The sequence below is a fragment of the Alligator sinensis genome, unplaced genomic scaffold (genome assembly GCF_000455745.1).
Source record: "Alligator sinensis unplaced genomic scaffold, ASM45574v1 scaffold1131_1, whole genome shotgun sequence".
NCBI classification, from domain to species: Eukaryota; Metazoa; Chordata; order Crocodylia; family Alligatoridae; genus Alligator; species Alligator sinensis.
This window is the reverse complement of record NW_005842218.1, coordinates 590,351-602,977: the sequence shown is the minus strand read 5'-3', so window position 1 is coordinate 602,977 and position 12,627 is coordinate 590,351. Positions and strand designations below refer to the sequence as shown.

The window sequence follows — 12,627 nt, the reverse complement described above, 5'->3', positions numbered from 1 at the left end:
CCCACCCCCCCACCAATTCAGCTGTTCCAGCCAAGCCCAAGTAGCAGCTCAGCTCCAGCTTCAGCCTTGCAGCACAGGAGTGAAGCTGGAGCTGAGCTGTCACTTGTGCCAGGCTGCTACCTGAATCCAAGATGAGGCTTTTCCCCTGCTATGTTGATTGGGGGGGGCGGGGAGACTTCATCCTGGATTCAAGTAACTATGGTATGTATAAGGACAGCCTCTTAGTTTGTAGACTTCACTTTAAGTTACTTGTTTCCATATCTTATTTTTCCTGAAACCCCTATTCATGGAGGACCTTCAGGTATGGTAAGAAACATACATACACAAATAAGCGAGAGGTAAATAGTGTATAGTGTTAACAGGCACCGTGTAGTATTTTGATAGTAAACAGTAAAAGACATTCTCTGGACATCTTCTGCACTCTATTACAGGGGTGGCCAACCTGCAGCTCCGGAGTCACATGTGGCTCTTCAGAAGTTAATATGCGTCTCCTTGAATCTCTGCAATAGCACACAGGGACCAGCTTCCCTCTGGGAGAAGATGAAGGAAGCTGGTCACTGTGTCCTTGTGCAAAGATTCAAGGAGATGCATATTAACTTCTGAAGAACCGCATGTGGTTCTGGAGCTGCAGGTTGGCCACCCCTGTAATAGAGTGCCAGGAAATGTGGTTAAAATGTGTCTGGGAAGCTAAACAACCTGGGATTTGTTCTTGGTTCTGATAGTGATTCACTTGTTGAATTCTGGTGACTCTCTTAACATCTCATCTTCTCCATCTGTATACTGGTGATGAGACTACCTACCTTCTGGGAGTGTTGAGGCTTAATTATGGATTCTGAAATGTTCCCCTGATGAAGCCTGGTGAAGAGAAGGCTCAAGGGGGATTTGATGGCTGCCTGTAAATATTTAAGGGGGCTGCATCAGGATGTGGGAGAGCAGTTCTTCACCAGGGCTCCTTAAGGGATAACTAGGTCTAACAGCCACAAACTTCTAGAAGGCTGTTTCAGACTCAATATAAGGAAAAACTTCTTACCAGTCTGGTTGTCCAAGGTCTGGAACAGACTCCCCCCAGAGGTGGTGCAAGCACTTACTCTGGGCTCATTCAAAAGGCATATTTGGATGTTTATCTTGCTGGGATCATCTGATCCTTGCAGACTTCCTGCATCTGGCAGGGGACTGGACTCGATCTCATGAGGTCCTTTCTAGCCCCTAATGTCCATGAAATCTATGAAAAGCTCCCTAAGTGTGTAAAGCAGTACTTGCAAAAGGGAAACATTAACACAATATGTTGAGGTTTTTTATCCTTTAACTACCCACACAACTCCAGTTCATATTGGTCAAAGTTAAGCAGTTGGCTTGTGGTATAGACTAAGGGGTTTTGTACACTTGCAGTATGAAAGTAATCTTTATGATATTACTTGCAAAGATTAATTAATTGCTTTCATTTGAATAAATACTATAAACTGTTTGTTTCTTTGATTCTATAGGGAAGAAGAAATGTTGGATTCCTGATGATAAGAAAGCATACGTTGAAGCTGAGATTAAAGAGTGCAGCGGTGGCAAAGCCACAGTTGAGACTATGGATGGAAATGTATGAAACTTTAATTTTTTTTATTTGACTAGTGAGTTGAGCAATATTAATCCTCACCTAATGAGGGCTGAGGAGTAAGTTTCAGTAAATAGAAACTAGGTCAGTTTAAGAGCTCTTACTTCATTTATACCATCCATAAAATACACTGTAAAAGACGAGCACTAGCAACCAGTTGTACTGTGAACATTAATGACATCTGAAAAAATAACCAAAGGAAAGAGAAATATAGAGGCAAGTCTAAAAAAATTAAACCAAAGCATGATAGTAAAGATAAATAGAACCAAACCAGTTAATAGCTTGTACTTTATTTCTTCTTTGATATCAGCCAAAGTTTGCAGCCATCAGACCCTATTTCCAACCCTACAAAAAAAAATGAAACACTATTGTACTTAAAAATAGTTCCATGATCCTACAACTTCATTCTCCATCTGTTTATCACCTGTCTACCTTCCACTGTGCCTTTGCTTTATATTCATCTGGCACCTATTACTTACAATAGGGAATGGTCTTAGGCCAGGTGGATTCACTGGGACATATATCACAATGTAGGATATGTGCAGAAACAGAGAGCCATGCTGGCTGCCAGCAGTGTCATACATCTCTTTTTTTTGCAGACCCTCACTTTAAAAGAAGATGATGTGCAGGCCATGAACCCCCCCAAGTTTGACATGATTGAGGACATGGCAATGCTGACCCACCTTAATGAGGCATCTGTGCTGTACAATCTGAAAAGACGCTACAGCAACTGGATGATTTATGTAAGAGTCAAACAATATGTTTTGAAGTAGAGCCCTCAAAGGCTGCAATGCTAACCACTTGTTCCCAAATTGACACACCCTAAAATAGAGGGTTTCAGTTACATTTTCAGAGAAAAAAAATGTTTGAAGTCAATTTGTATCTGGAAAACAAGCTAACTAACGAAAAATCCTGAATAAATAGAGACAATGTTTTTCATCCTCTCAGAAGCTGAGAGTGAAGGAAAAGAAAACCAGGGAAGCTGAAGAGCTGGTTCACTTTATGCCACTCTCCAAGCTAATCAATGGCCTTCCAAACCAGTGGGATTTGCTGGTTTCTTACATGTCAGTGGCTCAAAATTTAAAGTATATGTGTAACTTTTATTCCATGGAACTTTACATCTTTAGCCCAGCCATTTTGTTTCCTTTATTTCCTATTCCTCTTTTTCACTCTAAATTCTTTCCTGGTTCTCTAACTTTCTGAAATTAACAGTTTCTGTCAGTATCAGGATGAGCTTCAATAGCAACTAACTTCATAAACCTAAATTTGGCCCGCAGCTTGGCAGTAACATGTTTGACTGAAATCCACAGGTGTGTGGGTTTTCTGACAAAGGAGGAATAACCCACTTTCCCCCTTCTAAATTCTGATAAAATGTTCCTGTACCAGATCTTTGTATAGTGATATGCTTTCTGCATATGTGTCATGGTATGCACATGTGCATACCTCTCTGAAACTACAGTTTTGGCTTGCAAGTAGGTGATATAATCAAGAAAACATTGTTCTCAGCACACTACAGTGATTCCACTGCAATTATCAACTTGCAGATTTTTTTTTCTACCAGAAAGGTTAATTACCCAATTACATGACCTCATTATAATTGAGGATGTCTATTTAGGCTCCTTAGGGCAGAATCTGGTCCCTCTGTTCTTTAGCTTCTCATCTTTAAAACCAGGATCATTCTAACCTTCCTTTGTAAATCCCTTTAATATCTGTGAATAAAGGGAAATTACATTCAGTGGGCTTGGGCCTTACAGTCCTGAGCAGAAAAATGCCTAAATCCCTTTAAAAATGTGAAGCAATGTATAAAAACTGAGTACTGATACAGAAAACACTGAAACCTGATTGATTTTTTTTCCTTCTAAAATCTCAATCCTCTTTCTTTCTCCTTTCTTTACTCTCGGGTTTGGGTTCTTTTTTAGACCTATTCAGGTTTATTCTGTGTGACTATAAATCCCTACAAATGGCTTCCAGTCTACGAGGCAGAGGTGGTGGGAGCATACAAGGGGGGGAAAGAGATGCTCTGAAGCCCCTCCTCACATCTTCTCCATTGCAGATAATGCGTACAATGACATGTTGCGCAGTAAGTAGCAGCATGTGCTTTTAAAACTTGATTTCATCCTATTTGCCCATGTGGCTTATACTGACTTGTAAATGGACAGAATTTTATGACATGTTAATCAGAAACCCTATTAGTATTTAGCTATACAAAAAAGAATAAACTATAAAAGAGGAGCCTAGGAATTTGCCTCCCTGGATTCTCCTCGTGTCTCTGCCAGTACTGTGTGATTTTGGACAGGTATACCACTTACTCTTTGTGCATCACTTTGTCTGGGAAATGAGGCTAATACCTTTCTATCCAGCAATTGTGAAGGATAATCTATCCTAGTTTGTACTACAAATGGTATGACACCCCAGAAAGTCCATGAGCATTTGCTCAACCTTAAAAATAAAATGGCTGTCCGTATGCATAGCCCTCTTTTTGTGTTCAGTTTTCCCCAGGATGTGCATGATCAAGTTATGCAAATGTTCATGAAAAGCAGATTGTTAAAGGCACTTACTCAAGTATTTGCACAAAAGTGTCATATTTATTTGAGATGGGATGTTTCTTGTCTCATCAAGAAGAGACTGTTCCAAAACCCTTTGCTGGAGCCTTAACCCAGAGGCAATCAAACAAGGCAAACAAGGCTCTGGCAATCTCCTTTGCAACGAGGAGTACTCATATCCATGCAATTATTTGTTGTGAGTGAGGAAGATCAAATAAAATGGAAATTCTGCACTTAGTCCTATCATACAGTAGCCTTGGTTTTGCCCTACTCCCCACCCTCTTGGAGTGAGTTGGACAAGTTTTACATAGCCCAAAAAAGGAATGAGTTTGCTGTTTTCTAAAATTATCTGATCCTGTTTAAAGCTCCTTGTCAGAGAGAGAGATACAAAGCCCCAGATGGCTTGTTCAAGTTTTCTGATAAGAAGAGTGTGCTTGTTCAGTCATGGAATAGAAAGCAAATGCTTTCAAGGGCAATAAAACTGGCTCAGTCTGGTCTGACCTCTTTCTACTTTGGTTCCACTCCTTAATGATGAGAATTCCTAAATAATACTCTGTGCTAGTATGAAAAGAGGGACTATCTCTACATATGACCCCTGGAACTCTGAAAATCTACTTCTGCAGAAAATGGGGACTGGGGAAAACAAATAGACATAATGGATGGAGAAGCGTTGAGATAAAAAATGTGACAAAACTTTGTGGAGTGAGTATAAAATGAAACTCTTTAATTTTGTAACTTCCAAATTCTTGGGAGGAAAAAAAACTCCACAAAACCATTATGTGAGCTTAGCTTAGGCATTTCTTTGTGCCAAAAAATCAGTTGCTCCAATCAAGGCACAAAAAGGGGGAAATAGGGGTTAAAATGGAAGTCCAGATTCAACCTCCGCTCTGGAGTCATGACCACCTAATAATATTTGAATGATTATCTGAATTTGCTCTAATGTAACCTGTCTAAAGTCCTCCAATCAAAGCTCAGATTGGGCCTCTGATATTTCTGCAGCTGTGGGAATGCTAGCTCATTTTCTAACAGTGGTTAGTTCCAGAGGATTTTACCCAAATCCAGGGAAACTAAAACAGAATTAAAATTGGAGTCTAGGTAAGAAAACCCATGTTTCTTTTGGGTTTGTTTTGTTTCTTTTTTCCCCTATATAAATGCCTAGGCTCTACACTAATTTATCTCTATAACTGTACTGTGTTTATTGCCATGTTATCTGAACACCTACTCATAAATGGAATGAATCCTGGGTTTTCTGCACACAGTCCACATGGACTGCTATGTAAGTGAATGAAAAAAATCTCATTAGCAATCAGTAGTAGTAGATGTTTTATCCTTTAGTGAAGGGGTGGGCAATTATTTGTCCTAGAGGGCCACTTAAAGAGTTTTGGTGAACTGTTGAGGTCTGGGGGGTGGAAGTTGTTGACCTGACCTCGGCCCCCTGTCACTGCTATTTACACCGCCTGGGGGGGGGGGGGGGGGGGGGGGGCAGGGACTTGCCAATTGATCCTATCCGGCCCTGGGCCTGTCCCCACTGCACCCACCACCAGGGTCACTGGACGGAGCAGGGGGAGACCAGGTATCCAGGTCAGCTGGGTGATTGGGATGGGGCCACAGATGGGCAGGGAGTGGTGTCCAGGAGCAGGACAGGGAGGCAGGGCTGGGGCCAGGAATGCAGGGAGGTGACGGCACAGGGCTGAGGCCTGGGACAGAGTCACAATCCACTCCCCACAACAGGCACTGGTTCTTTGGGCAGAGGCCAACCCCTACCCATGGATTCAGCGCCCATTGCAGGGATGTACAGGAAGTGGATCACGGCTCTGCCCAGGCCCAGGCCCTGCCACAGGGCAGATAGAATTGCTTGGTGGGCTGAATCCAGCCCACAGACCGCATTTTGCCCACCCTTGCTTTAGTGGCCAATGCAATTAATATTTCAGCAAATTTTGATTCTTTCCATTAGAGGGCAGTGGCGAAGCATGCATGCATGCCAACTACTGTGGAGAAGTCTTATTACAGGTGTTAATGAAAAATAGCAATTATGGAAGCATGTGACTTGTAATGCATTTTTACCTGTTGGAAAAGAGTAACAATTGGAAGATGGTGGAAGAAGGCAGAGGACAGGGAGACAGTAATGTAAACATGTCTATAAACTGAAGTTGGCGTATCAGCCACCTAAAGTGCAATGAAGCTCAAAATGGGGCCAAATTAAAGTTAATTCTGAGTGTAAATCATTGATGTAAATGGAATGAAATTTAAGATGAATTTGGCCCAAAAGTCTCTTTCTCTCTCCTTTTAATTTTTTTCGGTCTATAATTAAACTTGACTTGCTAATGTATTGTAGTGGTTAAGTACGGTTATAATTATACTTCAAGTAGCAACAATATTAATATTAAGTACAATAAGGATGTAGAAAGGAGATTAGACAATGTAGCTACACAGAGAAGAACAATTGTAAAAGAGCAACTTACGAGCAAATGACTGAGTAGGAGGAATTGTTTAGGTTGGTCCAGCAAGGCATGAACAGAAGGAGCAGATGGGCATGAAAAAATATATGTTTAGGAGGAGTAGGAGAAACACTTTGCTATTGCTGAGATCTTTCAGGTTATGGCATAGTTCCCAGAAGCAGTAGTTGAATGCACATCACTCAACAAAGCACTGGAGAAGATATTTAGTATAGGAAGGTAACTTGCACTGTCCCTGAGAGGTTGGAAAAGATGAGAGCTAATTGATCTTTCCACTGCTGTTTCCCATTACTTTAAAATTCTTTATGTAACAACCCTGCAATACCAAGTAGTGCCTTGGACTTCTTACTGATATGAAGAGTTCATTTTATTGACCTACCTTTCTTCTTGTTTTTCCTTTAGATCGAGAGAATCAGTCTATGCTGATCACGTAAGTCTTGATCTTGTTGAATGGGTTAAGAACCTGTCAATGCAAAAATAATTCTTGCTGAAACACAATGTCTGAGAATGGGAGGAAAGGGCATTTGGCTAACCTCTGAATGCTCATCATCCTCCAAGGGCATGACACCTTGAAACTGGATGTGTAGTGTGACTGAAAATGAATTCTTTCACATCTAGAACTCAACACAAGGGATCGATGTTGCCATCTGATGGCAATACTATGCCCAATGTGGATTGAATCACCAAGGACATAATGGATTATGGTCTAATCTCTATCCAAGTAGTTGTGGTCCACTGAGAAGAGGCATAAGATGCACTGAAAAAAGCATAGGAGAAGTTTGCTTATATGTTTTCTTTTGATGTATCTGTTCTGTCAATATAGAGAAGACCACATTAAAATGGCTACTTTCACCATCACAAAATCTATTTAGGATTTTGCCTAGGCAGTCAGATCTAGGGGAGGAGGTGGCTGGGATAATCAAAGCAAGGCATGTGCCGTACTCTCTCCAACACAAGCAGGAAAGCATGTTGCCTTAGAATACTATTCATAGTTCTCAACTGCTCCATGTATGATACTGGTCCAGTAACCAAAGTCTTTCTAGGTCTTATTCTCCCTATTGGCTATAAAATTAACTTACCTTCTGTGCAGAGACTTTAGGTTTTTAATAAGACTTAATGTCCTTAGGGAGAATGTGCAAATTTTGGAATTTATTCCTATAAATTTATTAGGGGAGGTCAATGGGGAATAGGTGACATGCTGTTTACTAGGGTACCCCAGGGAGTGACTAGGAATAACGGGTGTAAACTAGTTGAGAGTGGATTTAGGTTAGATATTAGGAAGAAATTTTTCACAGTAAGGGTGGCCAGGATCTGGAATGGGCTTCCAAGAGAGGTGGTGCTGTCACCTAGCTTGGAGGTCTTCAAGAAGAGACTAGATAGTCACCTGGCTGGGGTCATTTGACCTCGGTCCTCTTTGCTGCCGGGGCCCGGGGGTCGGACACGATGATCCATTGTAGTCCCTTCCGACTCTACAGTCTATGAATCTATGAATTTTTAAATGAAGTATCTGAGCCCAAGCCAGTAAATAATTAGTTACTGGTGTGGTGAACTTTTAACCCTATTCATCCAACCTAATTATATGTGGTTGCCCCTCAAAAGCCCAGGCAATAGTGGCAGGAAACAGTAAATAGTTAAGCAAAGCCTGTTAAGAATGAGTGAGTAGAAGGTAAACTGATCGCTTACGGACGTTCTCACAGTGTCACTATAATCACCCCTCTTTTTGTAGTGGAGAATCTGGTGCCGGCAAGACTGTCAACACTAAACGTGTCATTCAATACTTTGCCACGGTGGCAGCTATTGGCGAGCCTGGTAAAAAGAGTGTGAGTATGGAAGGAGCTGTTTCATTCTGATTCCAATATTATTTCACTGTATAAAACTAACCCCAAGTGTTCATAGGCGTATTAAGCTGCTGTTGGAATAACAGTTATTGAAAACACAGGCAAAAGATATTGACACTTCAATAGATATCATTTCTCTTTCTGAGTCAGCATGCGTCTGATGTTGGGGAACTGTGTTTTGCATTTTCAGGGTGGAAAGCAAAGCTAGGGTTTTGTCTACTTGCAATTATTAAAGACTGAATTGCCACTCTCTTCCAGGCATAATGTCCTAATTAGGTTCTAGATTTGATCATACATGTGTTTTTATATTCCATGAGGAAAAAAAAGGACTTTTTGTCAATATTTTTTTCAGATTTTGGCAAAAAAATAGGTTTAAAAATGGAAAACTTTTTTTGTTGTTGTAAAAACGGGAAAAATTCCCATCAAAATTACTGTTGTGATGCAAAGTTTGTTTTTGACTAAGAAAAAGAAACCCCAAAACTCTACGAAAAAAATGTTAACCAGCTCTCCTAAGTTGCAATTTGAATTCGTTACATGCTGCCTTGAAGTTCCAGTTGAATACTGTGTTCACATTTCTTTGCTGTATAGTATTGCTGTCCGTTGTTAAACAACTGCTTCAATTACCTTTAATCTGCTAATTTTGTACCTGTAATTGATGATGTCACCAACATCATGTGTTAAACTAGCATGTATTCAGGTATATGTAGGTGCATCTTTGTACAAACCCAGAGCCTAAAGATGGACATTTTGTCTATTTAATACATAGTAAAAAAACTCTCTCCATTATTTCCATTATCCATGGCTAAAGGATATAACAATTCAAATCCAGCTGCAGTGGGATCCAGTTTTCTAAAACTTGCCTGATTTTGCTTGAATCTTTTCATCCTTGTCCTCTGATGTCACATCTTCTCTGTGAATTCAGTTTGTCTTTAATTCTAGTTGGAATACATGTGGGACACCTAGCTGAAAATTTGGATAAAAACCTGTGAGGGAAGAGAGGTTTGGCCCACACATTCCTATTTTCAGCTATGTAGTGGGTACAGTGTCATAGCAAGTCGGGGCAAGGGGGGTAGACTGCCCCAGGTGCTGAAGCAAAGGGGCGCCAATAAGCGCTGCCCAGCCAGGGCAGGGTGCAGGGCAGATCTGTGAGCAGCTTGTTTGGGGGGCGTGGGGATGGGTGGCTCCCACCACTGCTTGCACTCCCGGGCAAGCATGGGGGGGATGTGCCCCCCAGATCTATGCTCAGGGCGATGGCAGGCTGCTGCTGCGGGCTTTGCCTTGGGCACCAAACTTAGGTGCTACAGCACTGATTGGGTGACAGCTCCATGGGGAAACCAGATTCGTTCTGGTAGAGGGGTGGATCTTGCCTCCAAAAATCTCTGAATCTGTGTTCATGTTCTCTGGATATTCTTAGGGCTTGCCTGGTTTGTGCTTGTTAGATCTCTTGACTATTGGGAGTCTTTCAGCCTTTCATGACCTCCCTTCATATTAGTAATCATTCTGTCACCCTTTTTCTTTTCCCTTCTGTTGCTCTTCGGATAATAGCCAGCCACCAGGACTGGGGTAAGTAGATGACTTCATTATTTTATTTTAAAATGTCAAGTTAAGCATGAAATGAGTTCTGCCAGTGTAGGTTTGTGAACGTCAGTTCAGCATCATTCCAGTCTGTGTTGTCCCATTGTAGAAATATTCCTCTGAGGCTATGCTATTCAAGATGTAGTCATTGGCTAATTGAAATGGGAGCTTGGTGGTTAAATAGTTTAAATGAAAATCTGAGACATTAGGAAGTTTGAGTCCTTTCAACCAGTTGTAATGATGGATCTCTTTTATTAGTGTTTCTCAGTTTTTTTCTCTAGTCCCTCTATATGCACTGTTTTACATTGAGGTACATGGCAGAACATCAGTAAAACTGCTGTGTTTATTCTAATTTGTCATTAAGCACCTAGGACTGGAAGGGGCCTCAGAGGCCACTGTTTTCAGTCCTTTGCATTCACAAGTGACCATTGGTCCAAAAGGATCCACAGTAGCATCCATTGGTTCCTCTTGCATAACTCAGGCATAAAATACCCTTTAACAATAACCTTATCCCATACCATAAGTAAAGACCAAGGAGGACAGTGTTACCAATGCTTTTAGGCATAAATTCTGGAAGACAAAACAATAGAGAGCAGTTAGGGTTCAGCCCTCTCCGGTGCTGAGTTGAGAGTCCAGCTGCTGTCCTCCATCTATACCATGCAAACTATGGGTATGAGTAAAGTCACTTTGTCAGTCAGGCTTCAGACTGTAATTATATACATACAGTTTGCTAACTGTATTTCTCTTCTGCAAGTATATTAATAGTAATTGAATCCTTTGAATTCAAGGGAACCTTGGAAGATCAAATCATTCAAGCAAACCCAGCTTTAGAAGCCTTTGGGAATGCCAAAACGCTAAGAAATGACAACTCCTCACGTTTTGTAAGTCTGTATGCAATAATCACTTTTATAAAATATCCTTCACTTTCCTCCATGGAAAGCTTTAGATTGTTGATAGCTGACATACAACTAACAGGATCTAATCAGGGAAAAGTACTCTCCCAAAACCAATACCAACACTGAGCAGCTTAATTTAAAAGAGAAGTGCGCGTATACTATATAAAATGCACACACTTATCTGGCCTTTGCCATCCAGAGACAGAAAGTGATTAAAACAGGGAATACACCAGATGAAGTCTAAATAATTTGGGTAAAATTTTAATCAGATGTTGAGCCCTGTTGTCTCAGTGGACGTGTGTGCAAATTTCAAGGGCAAAGTAGCATGAAAACAGCAACACTGCTTTGATAACCCACTGGGGAAAAAGGCAGCATGTATGAAGGTTCAGAATGAGGGTAAGAATCCAAAACGGAAATAGAAAAAGAGACCTGTCATGAAACAGAGACAGAGAGAGTCTCATTACTCTGACTGAATGAAAAAGCAAGGGGTATAATGTAAAGCTGCAACCAACAGCTGAAGTCTGTATAGCATGCTGTTTGCACCTGGCTGCATCTTTGTGTGTGAAATGAGTATGAGTATACTATTTTCCTCACAGGAATGTTTTGAGGATTACAGAAGTATATCTAAGTTTAGGCACTGAAAAACATGAAGCACAATATTTAGTAATATCTAATACATCCCATCGTATTGCATGATACTAAATATCCTTTAGAAATGATCTTCTCCCTTCACCAAGTGATTCTATAGGCATTGTATCTTGTGTATCCTTTTACAGTTTATTTGCACTAATTAGATTTTTTTTTTGCACAAATTAGGGTAAATTTATCAGAATCCATTTTGGAACCACAGGCAAGCTGTCATCTGCCGATATTGAAATATGTAAGCAGCAAATTTTCCTCTTGTTCTAGAAAAACAAATTATTTTCCAAAACTTCGGAGAGAAGTTTTCTTACTGAACTTTTCATTATTTAACTAGATTTACTTGAGAAATCCCGAGTGATTTTCCAGCAGCCAGGTGAAAGATGTTATCACATTTTCTACCAAATCCTATCAGGAAAGAAAGAAGAACTCCAAGGTAAGAATAAGAGACTGGCTCATGGATACTATGAGTAAATCTCTGAGGGGAAAACTGGCTGTTATGTTCAAAAAGGTTCTTATGGTCATTCGCCAAATAAATTGAGATTAAGCCTCTTAACATGAAATGCCACTAACCAGTATGTCTTCTAAAATTAGATTGTTTTGATAGCTGTGACAAGGAGGACCAGTTTTCTTCCTGATGTGCAGGTCCAAATTGCCTACCACTGTTAGGCATAACAAATGATGTTATGCATTAGTATAGGCAAATGGAGACTGAAGAGGGATTTTAAAATATTTTTGACAAGATATGAAAAAGAATAATATATTCCATTTCTCTAGCCCAGTTCTCAAAGCATATGGCAAATATGAAGCCTCAAAGCACTCCTCTGGCATTATAGCCCCATTTTACACATGGGGAAGATGAGGCAAAGAGAGGGGGAAAGGACTTGCCACAATATATATGGCAAATCCAACCCAGCTTCCTTGCCCTGTCCAGAATACTAGCATGTGTATAATGCTTGGGTTGAATGATAGCATATACAAAGCCAGGTGGAAGATAATTACATTCATAGTTACTAGGGTCAGAAGGGACCTAAGCAGATCGTCAAGTCCAACCCCCTGCCATGGGCAGGAAAGAGT

The 12,627-nt window shown here is 40.7% G+C and overlaps 1 protein-coding gene across 1 annotated transcript in view; it reads left to right on the top strand.

The window, feature by feature from the left end:
- Positions 1 to 12,627, top strand: part of MYH15 (myosin heavy chain 15) — a 73,580-nt gene that overhangs the window by 4,776 nt on the left and 56,177 nt on the right. The window contains 10 exon segments of the mRNA XM_025208065.1: positions 1,485 to 1,588; positions 2,203 to 2,346; positions 3,523 to 3,609; positions 3,611 to 3,683; positions 7,005 to 7,032; positions 8,329 to 8,422; positions 9,986 to 10,003; positions 10,804 to 10,896; positions 11,728 to 11,791; positions 11,888 to 11,986. Coding sequence (XP_025063850.1) covers positions 1,485 to 1,588; positions 2,203 to 2,346; positions 3,523 to 3,609; positions 3,611 to 3,683; positions 7,005 to 7,032; positions 8,329 to 8,422; positions 9,986 to 10,003; positions 10,804 to 10,896; positions 11,728 to 11,791; positions 11,888 to 11,986 — 804 coding nt within the window.